The sequence below is a fragment of the Crocodylus porosus genome, unplaced genomic scaffold (genome assembly GCF_001723895.1).
Source record: "Crocodylus porosus isolate Cpor-Errol unplaced genomic scaffold, CroPor_comp1, whole genome shotgun sequence".
In the NCBI taxonomy this organism is placed as follows: Eukaryota; Metazoa; Chordata; order Crocodylia; family Crocodylidae; genus Crocodylus; species Crocodylus porosus.
Window position 1 is genome coordinate 60547438 of NW_017728949.1, and position 24619 is coordinate 60572056.

The window sequence follows — 24619 nt, forward strand, 5'->3', positions numbered from 1 at the left end:
TGGGACAAGTCGAGCCCCAGGGGCTTCGGGGCACGGTGCAGCCCAGCGGCTGCAGGCAGCTGGTGTCGGCCACTCTTGGGGCCACTGCAGCTGGGGCTGGGGTGAGTGGGGACAAACTGTACCATGCCCCCGGGCTCCGCTTGTCGCCACTCACCCCAGACCCTGCCGCAGCAGACATGGGAGCAGCCAACACCACCTGCCTGCACCACAGCATGACACAGCCCAGGGCTGGTATGAGTGGGGACAAGCAGAGCCTCAGGGCACAGTGCAGCCAGCGGCTGAAGGCAGCTGGCATCAGCTGCTCCTGAGACTGCTGCAGCAGGGGCTGGGGTGAGTGGGGAGAAGTGGAGACCTGGGGCTGCAGTAGAGAGCAAAGTGGAGGATACTGTAGGTGGGTGCAGGGCACGGGGTGCTGCTACACACACCCCAGGAGGGCTGCAGGCTGGGAAGGGCCCAGCTAGGAAGAGCCCCCGGGGAAAAACCTGGCACAGCCCCCCCAGCCCATAGCCCTCTTGGGGTGCACGTAGGAGCATCCTCCCCCACCCTGCACCCACATACAATTCGCTCTGCTTTGCTCCCTGCTGCCGCCCCAGGAGCGGCTGATGGGCTGCGCTGCACCCTTCCTCCCACCCCTTCCCTAGTCCAGCCTTACTTCCTCCCTCCCTCACCACTGTGGAAACATATCCCTATTTCTTAAATTGTAAAGTGGGCTCTCTTTAGGCAAATTTGATTTATGCACAGTTTTCCAGGAATGCATGTACCACATAAATCAAGGGAAACCTGTACATAACATTGACCCATTTAGTGTAGACACTGATCAACTGTTTTTTATTTCTTGACATGAATTTCAGTTAAGAATCTAGAAAATCCAGTCCCATTCATGATGCATGTGCGCCCACCTTTCCTCCAGGGGAGTACATTAAGCACTGTGGCACACCTCTATTACAGAGGTGTGCGATACAGTTCAGAGATTTCCATTGTTTCAAAGTAAAACCTCCACCTAAGTTTTGAAAACATTGCACCAAGCTTTAGCAACAAAAGAGCTATTGATGACACTGGATTTTATGGGTTATTTCCTGTTCACAGTTTAGGTAACACAGGTGATCACAAAAAAACAGCACCCAAATATGGAGGCCCTTAAATCCAGTGGAAACTCTGAAAGTATAGAGCTACTTGATTTGTTCCTGCAACAGAAGGAATCTATGTTAGACACGGAATTAGAAATAGGGAATTCCTGGCTCCTCATCCTGTGCTGAGACCATTCTTCCCCATGAGGAGACAAGGTAGCTAATGAGTCCTACTTATGTACCAATGAGAAGCACTGAAAACACTGGATATCTGCCTGCTAGCTGGATAATCTGAACCACTGTGCACATTTTACAAGTAATGCCAATGGGAGCCCTTCAGAAGCAGGGCAGTAATAATCCTCTTACCTTCTACTGTTAGCTCCACGGTCACTTGCCGAACCCCTCCATCATTCGCAGCTTCACACGTGTATTTACCACTGTCCCCTTCTTGCACACCTTTGATTACTAAACTGAAAATCCCTCGGATGCTGCGGTCTACTACATAGTGCTCTCCCTCTGGGACAGGGTGCCCATTTCTGTACCATGTGATCTGAGGTTCTGGATAGCCTCTGACCTGGAAAGGGGTTGAGAAAAGAAAGGGAAGATAAAAAACATCACTAAAATGATTTTATCAGGAAGAAAAGTAGGACATTTTGCAGTACAATGGAAACTTCTTGAAGCAGTAACTGTTAAACACATAAACTTGCTAAGCCAAATGGCAGAACCTAAACAAATGGAGAAACTATTGGACAACTCAAACTGTTAAACTCATAATATGACTTAGGCAGATATCTGTGCATGAAAGTTTTCCATTAGAATGATTTGCCCATGGAAACACATTTAAATCCACTAATCAGGCATTCTGAGGCCCAGGTTCCAATTACACAGAGATTTAGAGACATTTAAGCATGCAAGGCATTTAAATCAAACATTTCTAACATTTTTGCCTAGAATTCAGGTCCCACCATTAATCTGTATTTATGGATCTAAGTGAAAAGGATCTAGTTTTTATGTGTGTTGAGCCACAGTGGCTCAAGCCAATACCCGTGGGATATATAGGTGTCTGGCCCTGTGGCTAACCAGCCTTAAGAAGTACTCAGATCTCCTGATGTGGGAAGCGCAGTGCAAGGACTTGCACAGGGCAGGTAATGCCCCCCCACAACAGTTATCACAAGACTCTGCAATCTGCTTACTAGTCAGCTAGCAAAGAGCTGTTCAATCCCAACTAAACAGAAGCCACAAGTCCATTACATAAAAAAAATCCCAGTAATATATCACTAATGGTAAAAAAGAAACAAACCCAGAACGTTCACTTCACAGACTTCAACTGGTGAGTTGGGCCAGAAATTCAGCCTTGATAAATCAACATATTTCCATTGACCTGTCCAGTCAGGGACAGCAGCCCGCTGAGGATGTGGCTGATCAGGTCACGGGGAGCCAGGGGAAACAGAGCTGAACAACTGATTGCCCCACAGAAGGGCATTGCCTAACCCCAGCCATATGCCTTGGAAGCATCACCAATACACATTTTCCAGCCAGTGCAATCACATTGCTTACAATAACTTCCCCTTCTCCTCTCGCCCCCCGCTCTAATCATTCAATTTCCCAAACCATTTTCTAAAGCCTCTGTTTTTTGCTTTAACCTCTTAAAGAGTCTGTGGATTAAGACAATGACTTACCAGGGGATAAGCAGTCTCTGTCGGCTGCATCCCCCTATTAAAAAAGAACCTATCTTCCAGTTTTCTCTGTTTTATTGTAGCTTCCTATCCAATTCCCAAATTACCCTCATCAGTGGGCAAACTTTAAATGCTTTGTTCTCAGCTAGATAAACCTTAGCTGTGCCTCAGCCAGACTCCTCCAAAGTTCCCTCTCTGCCCTGATTCAGATTCCTAATTTTTTTTCCCTGCACTCTCACTCTCCTAGGTAGGCCAGGTACAGACATTACACTTTTACCAGTATAAGAGATTGGGAACTGGTCCATACCTGCAACAGAACAGCAGAACAGCCGTTCAGCCCACATAGACTGATTTAAAAATGGCATAACCTGGTCTAAGATTTGCAACCCTCTGGCCCCGGTCGAATGTGCCTTATGTTCACTACTGATCTAAACTATGCTGCTTACAGGAAACTGCACAACTTAGATGAATTTCTCCTCAGGCTTTTTGAATGTCTGTACCTAGACCTAAGTACAACCCTTGGCCAATACCAACCTTACTCATTCTTCAGCTCTGTTTCAAAATCAGGCCTTTCATTTTTAATGTAGCCTCACCTCATGCTAGCTGGATTTCCCTTCTGCAGGAGTTTAACCATGGCATCTTACAGCTGTCAGAAGTCTTTTCCCTTCCATTAACTCCCCAGGTACCAGGTTTTTTGGCAAGTGATGTGACAACTTTGGCATGAAGTACCCAGAGTATAGTATGTCTTTGCAGGCGTTAAAGTTTCACACTCTGGACAACATCAGGAATATGCTGGAGGGAATTTCCATCCTTGATCTAGGCTTTTTTCCCAAGCCCAATTTAATCAAGCAGCACCTATATTCTGAGCTGAACGAATTTGGGACCCTTTGCAACTGGGAGGTATTATGATAGCTAGATAATGCAAAATCTTTAAAAAAAAATCCTGTAGCCACACCCTTTAATTTACATCACATCTGAAATACAGAAATTCCCACATCAGAAGATCTGAGTACTTCTTAAGTCGGGTTACCCACAAGCCCAGACACCTATTGATCCCACAGGTATTGGCTTTGGCTCAGCACACATAAAAACTAGATCCTCCTTAACATCATGCTGGAGCACTGGGCTAGCACACGCTTAGTGGGAAGATGGGAACCTATATAAATTACCACCATGACTTCCAGCTGAACCTGGGGGCTTCCCCAAGGGGTACCACAACCATGAACTGAGTAGATGTGGCCAGACAGCTTGAAAGGAAGGGAGGAGCTCTGTTACACTGGATCTAATTTGATTTGGTATTTCAGAGGCTGAAATTTTGTCATGAAATAGGAGGAAAGAAGAAGTTTTATGGATGACAAGAATCCGTCGGGGCAATAAATCTAACTACCAGGGGAAAATAACTTACCTCAAAGTCAAGCTACTTCTATATGGCAATTTAGAAAGATACAGATTTCCTTGGGACATTATATTTTAGTTTATAAAAATCCTTTAGCCTAATGCCATAACTGAGCCCAGAAATTATTCTAGTCTTGCAGGAAGACAGACAAAAGAAAAAAGAATTGTAAAAACTTACATCTCTTTTTGAAAATGTTATGAAATATTTAATGAAAACAATTGTATTTGTTTTCAAAATACTGTACTTCCATATGTCTAACTTGAAAATTGTATCACTAGGCAAACCCAGAGAAAGCAGGAAATGAAAATGACCACTGTATTTTCATTATTTAAATTGGGTGAGATGCACAAAGTAACTAAATACAATTTTAAAGGTTTTTTTTTCAATTTACACATTCCAAGAAGTTTTTAACAGTGAGGGTAAACGTACTTTAAATATGTCAATGAAATTATTGGGAATGTAAGTCTTAATCCCTCTACAGCTTGGAAAACCTTTTTTGTAGGAAGTATCCATTTAATAAAGTATAGTTTAAAAGAGCATGCACAATACAATGCGTATTAGGTATAAGGGGAGATGTTATGATTGCTAAGATATTGTGAACTATGGAAGTTGTAGCTAACCAAAGCAGTCGCAATACATTACATTAAAAAGGTAACATTCATATCACAGAAACAATTTATCATCTCACTGTACTCCCACTGTCAAACTGCAGAATAAGAAATGGTTAAGAGTATTTCTTACCCCATCTGAGATACCTGTTCAAAAACAGCATGTTCTTGTTCCAGTCTCCTAAACTAAATAATTTTCCTGTTCTTAGGGTTACAAAATCCTATAGGAACAATGCACAAAATAAAGGTTTATTTGGTTTTGCGTACTTCCTGTTTGCTAGTGACCCTTCTATCCTGCTTACAATTTAACACAATTTATCGTGAAATGCAAAATTCAGTTGTTTTGCTAGTGTTGAGGTGATGGTGTTGCTGTGATGGTCCAGGAGATATGTGAAGGGCAAGAAATCTTATGGGTGATATATTTTATTGAACTAACTGTATAGTTGGTATAGACACAGCAAACTGTTGAGTATCAGGGAGGCCTAAGGGTGCTGTGATGCCCAGACGCTTACCTACATTTATGCCAACCATACAGCTGGTCTAATAAAAGGGATCACCCACAGGAATTCTTACCTTTCACATAAAATTCAGTTCTGTTCCAAGGCAGCAGATGCTAAAACTTGAGAACTGAGAAATTTCACTGCATTTTGGTGCCCGGCTGTGCATGTATGTACACAACAGAACGATGAACCACTTTCTCCTTTCTCCTCCTTGCCATTTTTTGACCAAGATAGCGTGATTTTCATTGTTTTCAGGAAAAATTTAAAGTTTCTTTCAGGTGGAAAAAAAATTTCCCCCAGTCCTATATAGCATTTCATTTCCAGGAGCCTAAGGCCAGAAGCCTCCCTGCTATAGCGATTCTTTGACTGATTAAATATTGCAATTCTCTTACAAGGAGGGCTCTTCATAGGCAAAGAAAGCTGCTTGAATCAATACAGTGCTTTATATCTTAATGCATTAGTCTTGTTGCCCCCTTGTGAAGAATACATTGTCTTCCCACTGTTGAGAAACTGAGCCACAAAGAGGGTGAGCAACTTGTTCAAGGTCAAAGTCAGTGTCAGAATAGAGATTTTAGCTCCCAGTCCTGTGTTACTGGGTTTAAAGTTAACACAAAATGGGATCTGGACTGTTGTTACACACTTATACCCCTCCCCCTCTCTCCCCCCACCAGGCTGGCTTACATATAGGTATTTCTTTAACAATGACATTAAACAAATATATGTTAAATCAAATTCTTAGCTCGTGCAAAAAGACACCACTCCATGGAAGTCCCTAGTTATTACCAACAACACCTGTGCAGCATCATGCTCATGAGCATAATTCAACCCCCACACCTCACTGAAAGATGCCCATGTTCTTGCAGAATGTATATAATCATAGTCACGAGAGATGGAAGGGACCTGTTACTGCATTCTGTTGTCAATGCTTTACTGGTCCCTATGGTACTGCTTCTGGTATATATTGTCCAGTCCAGCTTCTAATGACCTGAGCAACAGCCTTCCATCACTTTTCTTGGAGGAACTATTTCAACTAATATAATGTATTAGGCTGTGGAATATTTTACATGAGATTCAGACTACATTTTCTTTATTCTATTTTACTGGATTATTCCTAACGCCAACTTGGAGCGCAGCAAACTTTTCTTACCCAAGCCTTCAGACGTTGGTATGCAATTGCATATGACCCTTTAGTATCATTTGGTTGAGTTATGATCAAGCGGTTTTCAACTCTTTCCACATCTATTTTGTATACATTACATCTGTATATTTATAGACAAGAGTACACCTAAAAAGTTGAGGAAATATTCCACATAGAAAATGAAAAATACTGGCTGACCAGTATGTGCTTTCTCATTGATGGGTTAAGTCAGTCATTCTCCTTGCGAGCTCTGGGTTTTTTTGTTCTTTAATAAGCAGCTTAAAACTGAAATGGAGAGAAGAAGTTTGCAGTATTGCTCATCTGCATGGATTTATTTCAGGTTTAGGTTTGGAATGTGTTTCGAACCAAGCCAACCGCTCTCCGAAATGCATAGTCTTGCCATGAAAGTGTCAAGGACCCTTAAACGAATGACTGGTTACTGGGTTTTGATGCTGATGGACGAATTCCAGAACTGCAGCAGGTTTTATATTCCTTTTCTAACCTTTCCAGAGCTCAGTAAAAAACATCTGCCTTGAATAATGCACCCACAGTGAGGCGGAATTTATTTGCTTGTCTAATGCCCTGAAGCACAGGGCTATAAACTGTATTTACAGCCCTGTCCTTCCTTCCTTTACATGAGTACCACCACTCTGGAGGAGACCACTGCCTTTCATTGCAGCCTCCCTCCAATACATAACAAGCAACAGGAAATGATAATGATGAAAAGCAAACTCTGGCATAGAATACTTCTGGTTTTCAATTTTTTGGCTAACTGCTTGGGCCTTCCTGAAAAATCCTGCTCATACAGACCAGGCTTTTTGTTCCATGCACCAAGGAGGAAAGAGGGTGGGTGGATGGGGAGCCTTGCTCTCTCTGAAACTTCCATGACAAGGATTCGGGTCTCTGCACAGAATGAGAAGACCTGCTGAAGTATTCGGGGGAGTGCCACTCAGAACAGCAGCTATGACCAGCACTCCCTTATTCCGAGGCAGCAAAATGTCCCTTGCTCTAGAGATATGGCTGGTGGCTTGTGCTTTTCATAGGAGCCAGTTATATACCCATATCACACACCAGCAGTTTGCACACTAAAGTACGACAAATCACAATGGCAGCTCAGGGCCAACTGATGCACCGCCGTATTTATGCTTTTAACCTTACAGTCAAATCTTGCCCCTAGGCAGCCATCTGTGGCTCCAAGGGAGTCAACAGTGCATGCAAGAGCAGAGCATGAAACCTCTCTTTATGGATGAAGAGATGCAATCCAAAATGTAAAAACTGTCAAACACATTGATGAATTTTGTGTACTTTTTTGACTGAGAAAGAAGCTATAGAAAATGATGGAAGATATCCCACAATGTATTCTAAAATCCTGCATATTCTTATATTGACTGAGCTGTGTCAGTTAAAGACTGCATGCATGTCAGATACTGCTTATTCTCAGGCACACCAACATACAGCAGAAAAGAATAAGCCCAGGAGATAAATGGCTGATAAGAAGTCCGTCTTTGATTCTTAGGTTGACAGGTAAGCAAAAAGACTTCTCAAGATTCATATGCAGGTACAGGTGGGACAATAGTATGACCACAATAATAATGCCAAATCACTCACATCCAAAACACTGGCCTTGAGGAACTCAGCCATACGCTAAAATCCAGAGCATGAAAGTTACCTCCTTCCTGTAGCAAATTTGATCCATAGCAAATGAATCCAATTGAACAGAACATTGAGTCCCTTTAAAAATACAATCCTTTTGCTAGAGAACTGGACAAATTTTGGACTAAGAATGCAGAAGTCGACAGGACTGGGTTTTTAGAAACACAACCTTTGTTTCCGGCCTTTCCTTTTATGTTCAACATCATCCAGAATCAAGCCCAAAGCAAGTAAAGGAAGAATCTGGATGGCTCAAGGCATGTAAAGCAGGAGATGCTCTTAGATTTATCTTTGAAATACTGAGGTGCATAAAAATATGATTCATCCTACTCAGCTCTTCAAGCTGCATGCTTGGTTTCAAATGCGGTTTTCTCTAGCTAGCTAATATTGCCAGTTTTTGAGAGGGTTGCCGTGGCCATAGAGTGTTAAAACATAACACCCTGGTGAATGTCTGGGACGATTTTAATTCCTTTGACACCAGTGGGTGTGCTGCTCCTCCTGACTCTTGCAGTGCTGAGAATTATTATTATTTTTTTACTCTCAGCAGGGTTGAAAGGGAATAAATTCTGGGTATTCAACAGTAAGTGTTTGACAGGGCCTGTGAACACAGCCTGTGACACATGGGTATGGTGCCCAAGGTTCCCGAGGCAGACAAGGTTCTTTGGGTGAATATGATATCTTTTATTAGACCAACATAAATAGTTGGAAATATTTTTTTTAGCAAGCTTTTGGGTTTAAAAACCTGAAAGGTTCTCAATGTGTTCTGAGGTGTTTAGGCATTTGGGGCACTTCTATACATGCTCTGGGAGCAAGGGGGCAGTACTTTAATAAGAGTAGCTGTAATTAAGGTGCCATCATGTCTCATGTATCAGCGTCCCCCGCCTTAAAAATGGCAGAGGGGGTGCTTGAACTAAAGCTCATTTGACAAGCTTTAATTCAAGTACCTCCACTGCCATTTTTAAGTGCAGCAATACTGATAAACGAGACATGGGAGGCTGCTAGAGCGCAGCAATTGCCATGCACCAGCAGACTCGATTAATTGAGACTGCTCCAATGCACTGAAATTCCAGCGTGTCAGAGCAGCCTCTGCGCTCATGTATAGGTGCCCTTGCTTATTAGGCATAGTCTGCTGAAGTCGCTAATGCTGTTGCACAGAAAAGCACCTCATTCTTTGGCACACACAGTGAATCTCTGAACTAGAAAGAAGATGCTGGGTATTGAAACTGGAGCATCTGCTATCAGTAGAAAGACAGACAGATAGACAACTGCAGTTCCAGCTATTCTTTTGTACAGTGAAAGTATCACAATAGCATGGCCACTGGAATTAAATTCAGAAGGCAAAACAGTACACCAAGGCAGTGAATCAATATTAGGACAAGGCTAACACTGGACTATACATTGGGGTGAGCTAATTTTTCATCACAGTCTATACAACTTTTCCATCATTCTTTCTCATTACTCTTCCTCCTGTTACAGATCTCGTCAAATCTTCCCAGTTGATTGACTGTCCTCCTACAATAAGAAAGAGGATTCACAGAATATTTGGCACAAGGACAGTTCTACGAGCCACTGAACAGCAGGCCCCAGGGGTGATTTACAACAGCTCTAGGTTCCTTCCATCTCAAACTGGTAGGTTTCTTGAGTGACTGAATACATACCCTCCTCAGCCTGTGCCTGATGGGAGAAGAAAGTCCTTTGGAGTTGGACTAACCAATATTTGCATGACCCTACTGTACACTATATTCAAACCCTACTATAGAAACTGAACTATAACCTAGAGATGACAAGGTCAACTCAATAGATAGGAACTAGAGAAATGGCAAGTTTTTCTGATAATCCAGATGAAAAAATACAGTTCTGGCTACTACTGCTTTTTCCTCCAAGTCCTGTTCTAGAGATGAGTCCACTTGGGCTCAGACGCTTCTCAAATGAAGAACAGATGTTCTTCAAGGGGAGGGGATGGGGACAGTGAGGGAAGGGAGACATTTAAATTCCTTCTGAGAGTTTAAGCACAAAAAGACTAACTAAAGAATACTTAATCCTTCTTTTAAAAATATCTGCCTCCAGGCCAAAAACCTGTCTGACAAAAATTAAATCTTAAAATGTTAAAGACACTTGGAATCTGAGCTATGATCTCACAAACAGAGCAATGTTACTTTTATTCAAGTGTGTACTACATCCCTACTAAAAAAAGTGGCCTAGAACTTTGTGTGGTCTAATTTAAAGCTATTGTTTCGTTTAACACTAGGATTAAAGGCAACCCATTTTAAAGGATGACCTAAACTAAGTATTTATAGTATTTATTTTTTATTTTACAGTGTGTGTCTTGGTCAATTTTTTTCTAATAAACAGTTCCAGCTCGTAGGTTTAAATGCCAAATTCTGGTCCATTACATCTGGTGCTTAGGTTTCCTGTTCCATGTGGACATAAATCAATTCTTTGGGTGATACCTATATTAGAAAACTACCCTGCAGAGACATAATTCTTCACAACTGATGTGTGCAAGTGTCTGGTTCTTTTTCCAAATGATCTGGAGCACTGAGAGAAAAATGATAACACAAATCTTCAAGCATGCCTCTCAAAAAAAGTGTAGTGGAATGAAACATCTGTGAAGCACCTCCGAACCCTACAGCTAACTTTCATTCTGAACTGGCAGCCTCTGACATTCCTCAACATTCATTTCTAAAACAATATCAAACAACAAACACATTGTGCCGAGTCCCTCCTATAGGGTTAAGTAACCTTCAAGCAACATCCATTTTGCCTGGACCCTTTTGATGGCAATAAATAGAGACCTTTAGGAGACTCTGAACTCCTTGATATCGCCTGCAGAGATATCAGCACAGAAGGAAAAAGTTCACATTCTCTTTAATCCTTAATGCTAAAATACTAAGGCTACATAGATTTCAATCATTTCTCTCACCATGACAGCAGATGGGAAACAGTTGCCGGATGATACAGTTCATAAAATTCAGGAGTATGAAGAGCCAGGAGGAGTAAGATGTTGCACTAGACTTAGCATTGGCCTCCTACTTCCTTGCTACTAACGCAAGTTCATGCAAACCCCTTCCTGAAGTGCAAATACTGATGTGCATAACTCACCCTAACCTTATAGAGAAACCACTGGCTGTTTTCCAGAGGTGCTGATTACGTGCAGTCACCACTGATTTCAAATGCCACAAGGGGTGCTCAGCACTTGTGGCCCATTCTGACCCCCCAGTCCAGCTGGAGCTCCAGTGGAGTATATCTTGGTAAAAGGCAAGGTAAGTAACTAGATACGGTAATCCTGAATGCTGAAATCTCAAATCATTGACCCCAAGTCTAATTTCCCCCTCTCCCATTTTCCATTAAATTAGGCAGAAGCTGCAAATTTAGGATGGAAAAATGCCTTCTTCTTTGGCAATCCCTCACAGTCAAGGATGATTGTCTTCCATGATTGTCTTATCTCTGGGTCCAAAGATGGCTGACAAGGCTGAGGTGAGGTCGACAGACTCTGGTGCAATTTGGGCACGTGTTTCTGTGTGGGCGGGTGGCTCTGGTTTCTTGATTCAGGCATATCCACACTGTTTCCGGGACACGCCTGGTCCACCACCAAGCAGCATGTCCTGCCTATTTGTTCCCATACACCATATCCCCCAAATCAGAAAACGTAAATGAGTTCAGGATGCAAGCTGCTCTCGTGTGGCTACAGCCTCATTTCTGGGATTTGGCATGAGCTGAGCAGGAGCACGTTGCTGGGACATGCTTCTCTGTGGCAGACTTGGGCATGGCACAGAGCCAGTGACTGAGCCAATGGTTCAGAGCCACCAAACAGAGCCAGTGCCATCAGATTCATACATAGCTCGTAGTTAAAGCTGATTGTGTCAGCTCATCAGAGCCTGAACTCTCTGCTGGGAATGCATATATCCATTTCAACCAAAGTAGAATTTATCAGCAGTATGAGAGGAAAAAAGAGAAATTCCCCCCATGCCCTAGAATGGCCAAAAGACTTCTGGTTAGGCAAGTCACTGGGAGAAAAGGGGACAGGGGGAGAAACACATACACCAAGGTTCAAATGCTTTCTCTGCCTGATTCAAAAGCAAAGGCACCAGACCCAGACCCGCAGCTTTTCAATACCAATATAGATCATCATCTTCAGGCAACTCTAAAGCACCACTAGCAGCTGCAGACACTTTCAAGGTGCCTTCCATCTGTGGTCTAACCCTTCCAATACAACGTGACAAGTAATCTCACCTATGTTCACTTCTATGCATCTATAACAGTATTTGGTTAATGGATCTGTTACTGGCACTCATACTTTACTCCGCGAGCAAGGGTCACTTTCATGCAGCTTGAGCCAGGTGCTGAAATCCCAGAACGGTGGGTGGCAAGAATTAGTTTTTGATGGAAAACACCAATAAATCATTCCACTGGAGGCAACATCTGTCTTTTTACTTTCCCTACATATTATATCAGCTCACCTATAGCAATAAGTATGTGAGGAGAGTTTTATATAAGCCACCCAGATTGCTCACTGGCTCCACACAGTTTCTGTTTTAGTATTTAGAGGCCCTGGATTTGACGTCACAAAGCATGATGAATAGCCTGAATCCCCACCCCAGCCTATGACTAACCTTTGGTCAGTATCCAAATTCACCCCATTACATATGGCTTTGTTAGCAACTCAGAGCAGTCACACACCATAAACTTCAGCCTAAGCTTTCTCGCAGACCTTGATCATCTGCTCCACTGTCTTCACTCCCTTTGACCTTCCTCACATCCACTGGAGAGCTAATGAGCTGCACCTGCTCCAATAGGATGTACAGTCCCTGTTGAAGATCTTTTGTCAAGGTGGGACAAAGAGCTAGTTCTCCTTTGACAATGTGCCCACTATGTGCTTTGCATTGTATGAAACACATGATGAAGACAATCCCAGATAAGAAATAGTGGTATATAGCATCACAGACCTCAATCTCAGGCTTCCACAGCACTTTATGAAGAGCCAACAGAAGTGACATTCCCATATATCAGGTCACATGAAAACAGGGTGAAAGACTTGGGACTCTTCAGCCTGGAGAAGAGAAGACTCGGAGGGAACATGGTGGCAGCCTATAAGTATATCAGGAGTGTACATCAGGGCCTGGGGGAGCATCTATTCACCAAGGCCCCCTGGGGAGGACAAGAAATAATGGGCACAAGCTGATTGAGGATTGCTTCAGACTGGACACTGATACCTACACAGTCAGATGGGCCACAAATTGGCTGAGGGGCCGCACCCAGAGGGTGGTGGTGAGTGGGTCATATTCGACCTGGAGGAAAGTGGGCAGCGGAGTCCCCCAGAGCTTGGTCCTCAGGCCCACACTGTTCAATTTCTTTATTAGCGACTTGGATGAGGGGGTGAAAAGCACCCTCTTCAAATTTGCTGACGACACCAAGATTTGGGGTGAGGTGGGCACGATAGAAGGAAGGGACAGGATACAGCTGGACCTGGACAGGTTACAGGGGTGGGCGAATGAGAATAGGATGGGATTCAATACTGACAAGTGCAGGGTGCTGCACTTAGGCAGTAAGAACCAGCAGCAGACCTATAGGCTGGGGAACTCCCTTCTCAAAAGCACATAGGCAGAAAGAGATCTTGGAGTCATTATCGATTCCAAAACGAACATGGGCCACCAATGTGAGGACGCAGTCAGGAAGGCCAACCACACCTTGTCATGCATCCACAGGTGCATCACAAGCAGGTCCAGGGAAGTGATACTCCCCCTCTATGCAGCACTGGTCAGGCCACAGTTGGAGTACTGCGTTCAGTTCTGGGTGCCCCACTTCAGGAGGGATGTGGACAACATGGAGAGGGTCCAGAGGAGGGCTGTTTGCATGATCAGGGGCAGCAGGACAGGCCCTACAAGGAGAGGCTACAGGACCTGAACCTGTTCAGCCTTCACAAGAGAAGGCTGAGGGGGGACCTGGTGGCCGTCTATAAACTTACCAGGGGGACCAGCGGGGAATGGGAGAGACCCTGTTCCCCTGAGCATTACTGGGAGTAACAAGGAATAACAGTCATAAGTTGTTGGAGAGTAGGTTTAGACTAGACATCCAAAGGCACTACTTCACAGCCAGGGCAGCTAGGATCTGGAACCAACTTCCACGGGAAGTGGTGCTGGCTCCTACCTTGGGGTCTTTAGGAGGAGGCTTGATAATTACCTGGCTGGGGTCATTTGAGCCCAGTATTCTCTCCTGCCCAGGGCAGGGGGTCAGACTTGAAGATCTATTTAGGTCCCTTCTGATCCTACATCTATGAATCTATGGACATAAGGACAAACTTCTTTGCAAGTCAAGTGCCAAGGTTTAGAACAGGCTCCCCTCAGAGGTGGTACAGTCACCCACCCTGGCAATCTTCAAAAAGCATCTTGACACCCACTTTGTGGGGGTCATCTGATCCCAGAAGTCTTTCCTTCCCAAGTGCAGGGGGGCATGATCTGTAAGGTCTCTTCCAGTCCCTAACAACAATGAAACTATATTCTGTACTACAGTAGAACTCTAAAATGCAGATGTTTCTCCCCCTTCCCTTCGTCCCTTGATGGAAGTAAACCTATGTCATGTAAATGTGCACGATATCAAGGCGCTGGCCCTTTCCATATTGATCCTGCATTTTAATAGTTGCATTATCAATATTAAAAGTGAGGTAAACAACCGGAAAACACTGACCATAACTGGTCCATACACCAAAATCCTAGCAATGACGCTAAAAGTACAGTATCACTCAAAACGAGCAAAGAAGAAACCAGAGCATGGTGTAAGCATTGTACAACCAGCCGAGTGAGATACTCCAGTGGTGGACGTGAGCAGTCTTAGCACAAATGCACAGAATAGGAGGGGTTTTGGCAGAACAGAGCCTCACTACTACTTGAACCAAAATACACAACATCAATCATTTGCAATCTTACTCAAGCAAAATTCCCACTGACAATTCCTCCTCCCCTCCCCCCCAGTGTTTGAAGTCTTTGAAACAAAAAAATGAGGATTGATTTTTGTTTCAGTGAGGCAGTTTATCTCCCAGGGACCAACCAATAGTGTTAAGGTCTTTTAAACATGCTGAATTTTATTAGGTGCTGAATATTTTGAATACTTTAAATGTTAAAGGTAAAACTATGCCTGAACTGTTTGTGTGGTTATAGATCATTTAGGATTATGCAATAAGAGGACAAATTAATTCAAAGGAAAACATTAGCTGCTGCTGCATGGACAGATAGCCCCCAGTAGCACCTGTTCATTGTTCCACGTACCTTAGTAAACTTTTAAAATGACGTCCCCACTTGGATAATGTGTGTCAAGATGCTTAGTGCTATTTCAAGTATTGCATGTCAAACAATGCTGCAGCTGCTTTAAATATGTATCAATGAGTTTAGGAGCCTGCCCAGAGTATGGCCACTGTTCAGTGCTGAGCAGCAGGCGCCTCTGCCACAGGAAAAGAGTATTCTGAACAGCAAGGACAAACATTCATCGTGTTGCAAAAGCTGTCGGGAGAACGGGAACATCTCATTCCCTTCCAGTTCCATGGGATGAGCTCATGGATTGCATTTTCCATTGGTTTTATTCATAAATGTTACTGAGCAGCCCAAGAAAGGCCAAGATGGGAGATTAAGACATGTAAAACAAGAAAAATGAAATGTTGGGAAGGTGTTTTTTTGTAGCTACTTTGGCTTTTAATGTCTGAAGCAGATTCTGAATCTGAGTGGCAGGCCCACCATAAATGAGAAATCAAGGAAACTAGACCAACAGTTTGCAATCTATGCAAGCTCATGGAAGTACATGGGCTGAAATTAAGAAAAGGATTTGTCCCCTTATCTGTAACAGGAACTAGATTTACAGAAGCCTTTGGGTGGAGCCTTATATATTTACTAGTATAATCTACACATAACAGGCAACAGAAATCAGAATGTCTCTGAGCCATTGTTTAAAACTGGCAAACTATTATTTATTAGATTTGTATGCTACCCTTCCCAAAAAGGCTCAGGGCAGCTTCCAAACAAGGGGAAAAAAAGACTTAGGGAAACAAAATAAAACATTAGAATAAGAACAAACAAATTCCCATACCCTGCCCAAAGAAAAAAAAAGCCAAGTTCAGAAGAAAACCCACTCCCCTGCCTCCAATCCTTCCTTGGGAATAATGCCACTGAGTTTAGGGGGAGCAAGGTCAACCTGTGTGTGTGTCTCCACTTCTGGATGCTCAAATAGAGACTGTTACAGTTTAATGGCAAATACATTTTTCTTCAATTTATCAGAAGGTACAAGGACAGATGTTATCAATGAGGATATCATCCCTCTCTAGACTGCTTCAGCAGCTTTGAGTTTAGTCATGAATTAACACGTTCCTGTATCTTATACTCACTTACAATCCTCCACTCCATTGTCCTTATCCTAGCATGCACAATTCCCAAAACTCCTGTGGCTGCTATAGACAGACACACATGCCAGGTATCAAATTCACTGTGTACTGCAAGCAGAGACAACAGCTGACAACACTTAGCAGCAGATATCAACAATCTCCGTAACATTTCTGATAGAGTCTCCTCCAGCTTGTGGGGGGAAATACAGGGATCACTACATATGAGTTAAGCTTTTTGTAAGGTAATTATATAGGTATCAGAGAACAATGATACAGATATAGTAACTTGGGAACACAGTTACTCCATTTACTGACTTAGCAAATCCCCTTATATGTCTTTTTCAGGATTCCTGATTGTTGATGAAGATGGAAATGGATGAATTAACTATACTCTTTACCTATGGGCATTCTTACACATCAATTTTAGAAAGCTCCTGTAGTTCTTAAACCCTGAACTGTCTACATATTAACACCTGAAATTAGATTTAAGCATATTTTAGGCTTCTTAAAGTTATGTTACTCCAGGGCAGGTATATCTCTAATCCGTGTTACCCAGCTTATGTTCCGGTAATGTGGGGCTACTCCCCACAGATGAGCTGCCCAAGCTGCAGTTCTCCAGCATCCCAGGATGCAGGGTCCCTTCCACCATCCTCCTGTTCTGTGTGGACAAACTTTCCACCCCCTGAACTCTACTGCTCAGGGGGTAGCTCTGGCACCAAGTCACCTGCCCCTCCTGCCCCCTGGGGATGCGACCTTCCCACTCCCAGGGGTGCAGCCCCATGCAACCAGCATGCAGATCATACTCCGGCTAGCCAGGCTGGAAGGCAAAGACAGGTCTGGGAGTCAGGCCTAGGGGATGGGGGGAAGAAGGCAGGGGTCAGACTGGGTCCCCATGAGCTGGGACTTCCTTCTCAGGGCAGGCGCAGTAGCTTTCCAAAAAGCATCTTCCCTCACTGCTCCCAGCTACCAGGCACCCTAGGAAGCATGCCCAGCACCCATCACACTGCAACCCCAATCCCAATTTATTAAAACATGGGACCTTCTTTAATTTACTGCCTCGTTTCCTTTTCTGTTTTTTTTTTTAATTCTTTTTATTTAATCTTTCAGTGGCTGGCTCCTTTCATTTCACCACCCTTCCCTCATCCCCATTTCTTTTTGACCCCCATCCCATTAACTCTCTACCACCCAGCTTCATGTTCCTGCCCTCTCAACACATCTCTCCAGCACACCCTCACCTGGAGCAGGGACAGAAACAGTAGAAGTGTTTGCTGTTGCTGATTTAACTGTGGAGTTCTTAGTTCACTCGAGACTGTCAGCTGGCATTGACAAGTGGTACTAACAGAGAAAGTATGCTACGTTAATATAAAATGCTATTCTCCTTGTCTGTTATGTGCACAGTTCCATTACGAATGCCACTTGTCGGTGCTAGCAAACCAGACCTTACATAAACTGCTCAATTTTATAAGCTTGATTTTTTATTAAAAGGCAGCTAGGAAACTATGTTTAAAATCCTATGTCAGCTCATCATTAGAAAGTGAACATTTCAATGCATTTTAAACCAGTGATTCGCAACCAGAGTCCCAAGGCACCCTTTCAAGGATGCAACAGGGTGCATGCAATGTTAGTATTCTTAGGAATGCAAACATAACCCAGCGATTACAAACAGAAATCCATATTGTTAAAAATGTGGGTTGTGATCTTTCTGACTTCTTTGCAACAGAAGACTTACTCTATTACTTCTCTGTAGTAAAAAATGTGTCAAAACTAAAAACCAGCAATTTCTAAGGGGTGCCTTGAGTCTAAAAAAATTGAGAACCACTATATTAAACTAAAGAAATCTGAAATGTTAAGGTCATCACAATGTTTATTTTGACACTAAACTCACTGTACATGATGTGCAATATGAGAGAATTAAAGCTGCTGTGGGATCCTTAAAATTGAATTTCCTGGCTTGTATAAAATTCTCCAATCATTCTAGGGAATTAATGAGTTTTAGAGTTACAAAAGTTTGACAGGTGTGCTGACTGAGTCTAAAAATATGTAAGGGCCAGACTACTATTTAAAAGGAAAAAAACCCCTTAAAACATTAATTGAAATACTAAATTGATGGGGCCTTATAACTGCTATGAATTTCTGGTTCAACATTTCAAAATAAATATTTATAGACATGCTGAGCTCAAGACAAATTTTGTGGCTTGAATCTTCTTTCTAATGCTTTCTTTCAAAACTAAAATTGCTGCGATCTTGGTAAGAGCAACACACACATGCATTAGCTCAGAAATAGCTATGTTGGTTTGGGCTGTGGAAAAAAAATGCTTGCTCGGCATGTGTTTTCAATAAAGCCCCACTTATACTGAGGTCATTGGCATACCTATTGAGAGATTTGAACAAACCCAACATAATGTTTTCCATCAAAAGTATAATTATGTAATAGCCTCCCAACTTGTGTCATGCACATCTCTTCAACTACTTCAGTCCACTACCACAGCCCAGCAGCTTGGGAACTGGAATTGTTTTTATAATTAGCTAGTAAGGCCCTACCTTTGCCATTCTTCTTTGCATTGAAAAATGCCCCACACTGAGAATTTCAGAGGTACTCATTAGGCCTGTGAGAAGCAGAAAGTTATTCGATTTGGATTTGGCCGAGTCCAGGAACAGTGATTTTATTCGGTGATTCAAATCACTGTTCCGATTTGATTCGGCCAATTCGGATTCTGAGATTTGGCCACTGGCTACTGAAGCTTTGGACAGCCCTAACAGATAGGCATATGTTTCCAAGGAGGGAGGGAGCAAGGCTGAGACTGGGGAAGGGTTGGGGGAAGGGGTGCCATTCCCATGGCTGCATGTTGCCCCGTGCCTGGGCTCTGATTGTCCCCACTCACCCCAGCTCCTGGTCTGCGCCATGCCATGGTGCAGGCAGGTGGTGTTGGCTGCTCCTGCGGCCACTGCAGCAGTGGCTGGGGGGGAGTGGTAGCAAGCAGAGGCCTGGACAGTGTGGGACATGGTGCAACTTGTCCACACTCACTATACCCCTGCTGCAGCGGCCCCAGAAGTAACTGGCGTCAGCTGCAACGAGACCTGTCAAGGAGTGGGGGCGGAGGGGCACGCGGGGCACGCCTCCTGCTGCTGTGCGTCCCCCCAGGAGGGCTGTGGGCTGGGGGGCTGTGTTGGCTTCTTTCTGGTGGGCGTGTGCCCCTGGATCTGTGCTCGGGCTGCCAGCAGGCTGCCACTGCAGGCTGGGGCTGGTGGCAGCACCAAGGTGACTCTTACTGTTATTACTAACTAAATTTAATGCACAGTACCCATGGTGCATTAATGCACGTGCAGACATGCCCAAGCTTTCTCTGTGTGGCACAGGCCCCAGCATAGTGGGGTCCTCACCCACAATGGGGCTTCCAAAGCACAACTGCACTATAAACAACACTAGACAGCTAACGGAGCATATCCATGGAAGTTAACAGAACTTCAGTGAAAGGATGCTGGCACAAGATCACAGGTAGCGCACTGGCCTAGAATTCAAAATATTTCGGCTCCAGGACCTATGAGCCTCTGACCTGTCACAAGGTCTTAAATGAATCACTTCCTCTCTGCCAGCTTCTCTTTCCCACATTTCTCCACCTTGTCTATTTATTATGTGCTGGCAACCACGTGTAGCACCATAGTATCCTGATCTCCTCTGAGAATCTGTGGTGGAAGTGTAACAAAAATAAGGGAACCAAATTATATACTTGTCTACCTGCTGGAAAAAAATAGTGTCTTGTGACTGAGTTCATAGGTCAACTCTGAGACTACCGCAAATGTGGGAGAAAATTACCTTTTCAGTGACTATTCAGCCACAAGGATTCAACTTAGTTCAACAGTTAGTGCATGGACCTGGATGGAAAACATTCTGCATTCTGTCTACAACTAGAAACATAAAAAGGTTATCAATCTCTATGCCTTGGCTTCTCCATTTTAATCAGACATGGTGTTTATAAATGGCTGAGATATTCAGATGCAAGGTATTGGGCTTTGCTAAGTATCAGCATACACAGCACAACTTTTCTAGTATTTCCGGAGTTCAGATCAAATTATTCCCATGTTTGTAAAGAACATCATAAGCAAGAGTGTATAATAGAGCAGTAGCGCACACAATTTCCTTGCACAAAAGCAAGGAAGCCAGGGGAAATTCAGATGAAAGGATATTATTCAAGTCCTTATCTCACCTCACTCTCCACAGAAATTGCAGAGGTCTCTGGGAAGGCGAGAGATGCATACAGAGCTGACATTACTTGGAATTCACACCAGGTTAAGATTTCCTCATTCCTCTTGGCCATCAAAATATTTCCAGAAGACAAGTATTGCTTTGTTTTGCCTGGCTGCAGGTTTGCAGTTTTCTGATTTACAGAGAGCAAAGGCTATCTGCATGCCCGGAAAGACTCAAAACAGATTAATTTTAAAACTGGAACATTTCCAGGTGCTCATGCTCTCCTGCAAACGGGTGCTTTTTCCTACTTGCCCTCTGAAGAAAACTATTAGAGCCTGGATGTTCTCAGGGGATTTCTGATATAAAACTCCCTGACTTCCTCAGTGACTGCCGTGGACATCCTCAGATGTGGGAAGAATGAAACAGTGGGCTGGGGAGGGGGGGCAAACAGATTTGGAAGGGGAGGGTTCAATTCCCTGCTCTTTCACAGACTGCCAAACTGACCTGGAGAAGTACTTCAGGACTAGACTGATAGAGGGATTGAGGGGCCTATACTCCTACTAGGTGCATCTAGTCAAGACCTTTACTGATGAGCTGGCTAATTAGCTTCGCTGTAAAATGTCACTGTCTACATATGCAGTGCTATTAGGCCGGAGTAACTAACTCGGCTGTAGGACAGTACTGCTAGACACAAGTACAATCCTACAGAAGAGTTATTTACTCCACTGCAGCACATGCCTATAGACGCTGACAAGTCTGGCTGGGTGGGGGCTAGCTGCCCCACACTGTAGCACCCGCGTGCCCCAGCCAGCCCCTTTGCAGCATGTTGAGCTGGGCCGGAGCAGCCTGGAGCTGGCAGGCTGACCCCCAGGCCTTCTGCAGGCTGGGGCTGCTCTGCCCTGGCTCAACGTGCTGCAGTTCTGGGCACACATGCAAACATGGTGACCAAGAGCAGTAAGTTCCAGAGCAAGCTGCACAGCAGTTTGTTAGCTATGCTAATAGCACGTGTAGATGCACCCACTGAGATCTAAAAGGCAGCGCCTAGTGGTATGTGCTCAGTGCTGCACGAAGGGTGGGTACAGGTTTTACACTTAACGTGCTTTAAGTGTGCAGAAAGTCCTTTACAGCCATAACATAACAGACATTCATGGCACATAAAACACTTCAAAAATGGTAGATCTAAATTCCTAATGCTAATTCCCCCTATTCTAAATGGTAGATCTGCTCTAAATTAACCCTGGAAGGATGTGTACTAACCTAAGGTGCTTTCTGTTAGAGCACTTTATCAAATGTCTGTGCCAGATCCTATCAAGGGTTAATTTAGAGTGTGACCGCTGCCATCCCAGGTGGCATTGCACAAAGCTGTGCTCTAGCCTCAGGCAGAGCTCCTCGCTTTGCCTGAGCACGAGGCCAGCCCTGCCCCCTTGGCTGTCACTGACCCAAGTCAGCAACAGCTTCTGATCCCAGCCCCATGTGTAACCTGGGGGTGGAGGGAGAAGGGGGGTTTCTGTCCTTGTAGCCACCCTGGCAGCCCAGCAGAGAGGTGGGGGGCTGTGGGGGAAGGAGTCCGGGGTCTCTCTCCCAGCAGCTGCCCCAGCTGGGCTGCAGTACACCAGTGCTTGGTTGGGGGAGAGGGGGGAGGCTATAAAGGAACGTCCCCGCAGCAGCTCTGGCTGAGCTGCACTGCGTCCAGACGCTGGCGGAGGAGAGGGGGGAGCCCTCTCCGCCATGTGGATCCAGCCCATGCTGCCGCCCGGCCCCAGCCACCAAGTGTGGGGGGCCCTCATAGTGGGGAGAGCTCCATTCGTCCCCTCTCTCACATTAGCTGCTGGGCAGGGCTGAGGAGAGGGGCTGCTCTAGCATGCAGGAGCACCCTCAGCCGCCAGCACAGTGAGTGTCTGTTTGGCTGCCTCCCTCTCTAACTTACAGCACTTTAAGCAAAGCGCAATCAGTTAGAGCGCTTCTGCCAGGGGGTTTTCACCGTCTGTACTTAGCTCAGAGCAGCTATGCTGTGGCTGGCCTGGGAGCTAGGTCCTGCAGAGCAGACGTGGAGTGTCTCAAAACCGTCTCATTCTCAGGTCAGATTCTCTTAAGCCCCACACCCTTGTCCAGGGATTCACAGCCTAGGACTCTCTCCCAGTGTGAGGCACCTGAGCCAGTCCTTGCAAAAAGAGAAAAAAAGGAGTCATTCCTTTCTCTGCCAGCACAACAGGAGGAAAGGAAGTGCTGGTGCCATCTCCTCTCCCTTCATACAGTAGTTCTGAGGTTAGGGCATTCTTCCAGGGCATGGGATTCTGGTCTAGACCTCATCCCTCCCAAGGCGGTTTCAACCCACATCACCCACCACCCTGGAAATGCCCTAACTATCAGGGCTAGATGCTCGTCTGGGGTGGAGCACTCTCAACCCCCTCTGCTGATACTGTGCCATTGTCCAACTCTCATTGGGTCACGCAGAGGGAACACGACACGAAACACCCCAGAGCTGCCGTCCCTCCCAGGGTTCAGCCCTGCTGACTCACGTGCCCTCTCTCCAGTCCAGCTAATCTTGAATTCTGTTTCTGCAACATACCTTAGCTTCAATAGCACAGATGGACAGCATTCTCCACCCCAAAACAGCCTCTGAACTGATGGGTAGGATGTTTTTCCAAGTACCTAAATAAGCACAATCTGAATATAAAAACAGTCAGACACAAGCGCCTCCTAAAAGTTTTAAGAACTGTTTCCTACATCATTTGATAGGCAATATGATTTCCAAGTAGATCTCAGACTACTATGTCACCTGTTATGAGTTGCATGGAGGATCAGGAACATACCAAGGCAAAGGAGCAGTTCAGTTTTTTGTGTAGCCCTATTAGAAGTTTGGAAATTTACTGAAACAAATTCAATGAGCAGAAATGGGGAACTTTTGAAATACAACTTATTGAAACCAATCATAACCATAGCCATTCCTCAGGAAACGGCCATCATTTAAAACCTAAGGTAGTAACAGCACTATGTCTTCTACCTGGCATTATTAGGTCCCATGCCCTTTTTCTGAATCCTGATGACGCTTTACATGGCAAGGAAAAAGAAGGCAGTCCTGGGTATGCACAGACATAGGACTTTAGGCACAGAAGGAACTTCAATGACAAAATACTTAGGTAGTTGCAGACTTGAAGTCTTAGGCACAGGTTTTGAGAATCACACTTCTGGATCCACGTGCCTAAACTGCGCCTCAGACTCATTCTAAATGCCTGACTCTTTTTGTGGAGTAGGACCTTAGTCTCCTTCTGGAATAGGGATCTTAGCACTTCCCTACTTCACAGGGATGTTAAGAAGATAAATACATATTAACTGTGAGATGCTCAGGGTAGTAACGGCCCTAAGGACTGCAGACTAGTCCCTCATTGTCAGCATGGCATAGCAGCTTCACAGCAGTAAATTTTATCCCCAGTCTGGAGTCAAACTTCCAGAGTAAGTTATTATTTGTATCTTCTGTAAGTGGAACTGGGAATTTCATGTTACTCAAAGCACCCCAATCATCCATCTGACTTGCCCTAAGGATCTAACAACAGTCTTAAAACCTCTTCCAGTTTTTAATTAAACCCCACCCTTAATTCTAAGTGCCATAAAGCAGCTTTCCTGACTAACTAGAAGCAGATCGATACCTTGTGGAGAATTCACTGTGGGCTGAACACTTTAGGACACAGCAGAGCAAGTCTCGAGATGCAAGAGTTGCTCCAGCCTGAAACTTGTTTGCCTTCCCGTAGATTACGTAGCTCTTAATGACAGCAGCAGTTTCAGGTGTCTGGCACATCTGGAGTATTTTTTTTCCCCTTAAATCAAAACAGGTTTTTGTTCTTCTCTCCCTCTCTGGAATGGGACCAGACTCATTTTATGCCACACTACAAATGCTGCTCTCAAAAGCAGCATGGCTCTTGTTTCTCCACACGCCCTTCTGCAGAAATGGGGAACAAGGTCAGCGTTCTTCGTATCAAAAGGTGCCCTTCAAATCCTCCGGGGAGTAGGGTCTTCTCTCCAAGCAACGCACTGA

General features: G+C 44.4%; 1 protein-coding gene across 2 annotated transcripts in view; it reads right to left on the bottom strand.

Annotated features, from left to right (window-relative positions):
* Positions 1-24619, bottom strand: part of MYLK (myosin light chain kinase) — a 345718-nt gene that overhangs the window by 194351 nt on the left and 126748 nt on the right. For both annotated transcript variants that reach the window (XM_019554015.1, XM_019554016.1), the window contains exon 3: positions 1434-1641. In XM_019554015.1, the coding sequence (XP_019409560.1) occupies positions 1434-1641 (208 nt within the window). The remainder of the gene's footprint in view (positions 1-1433; positions 1642-24619) is intronic.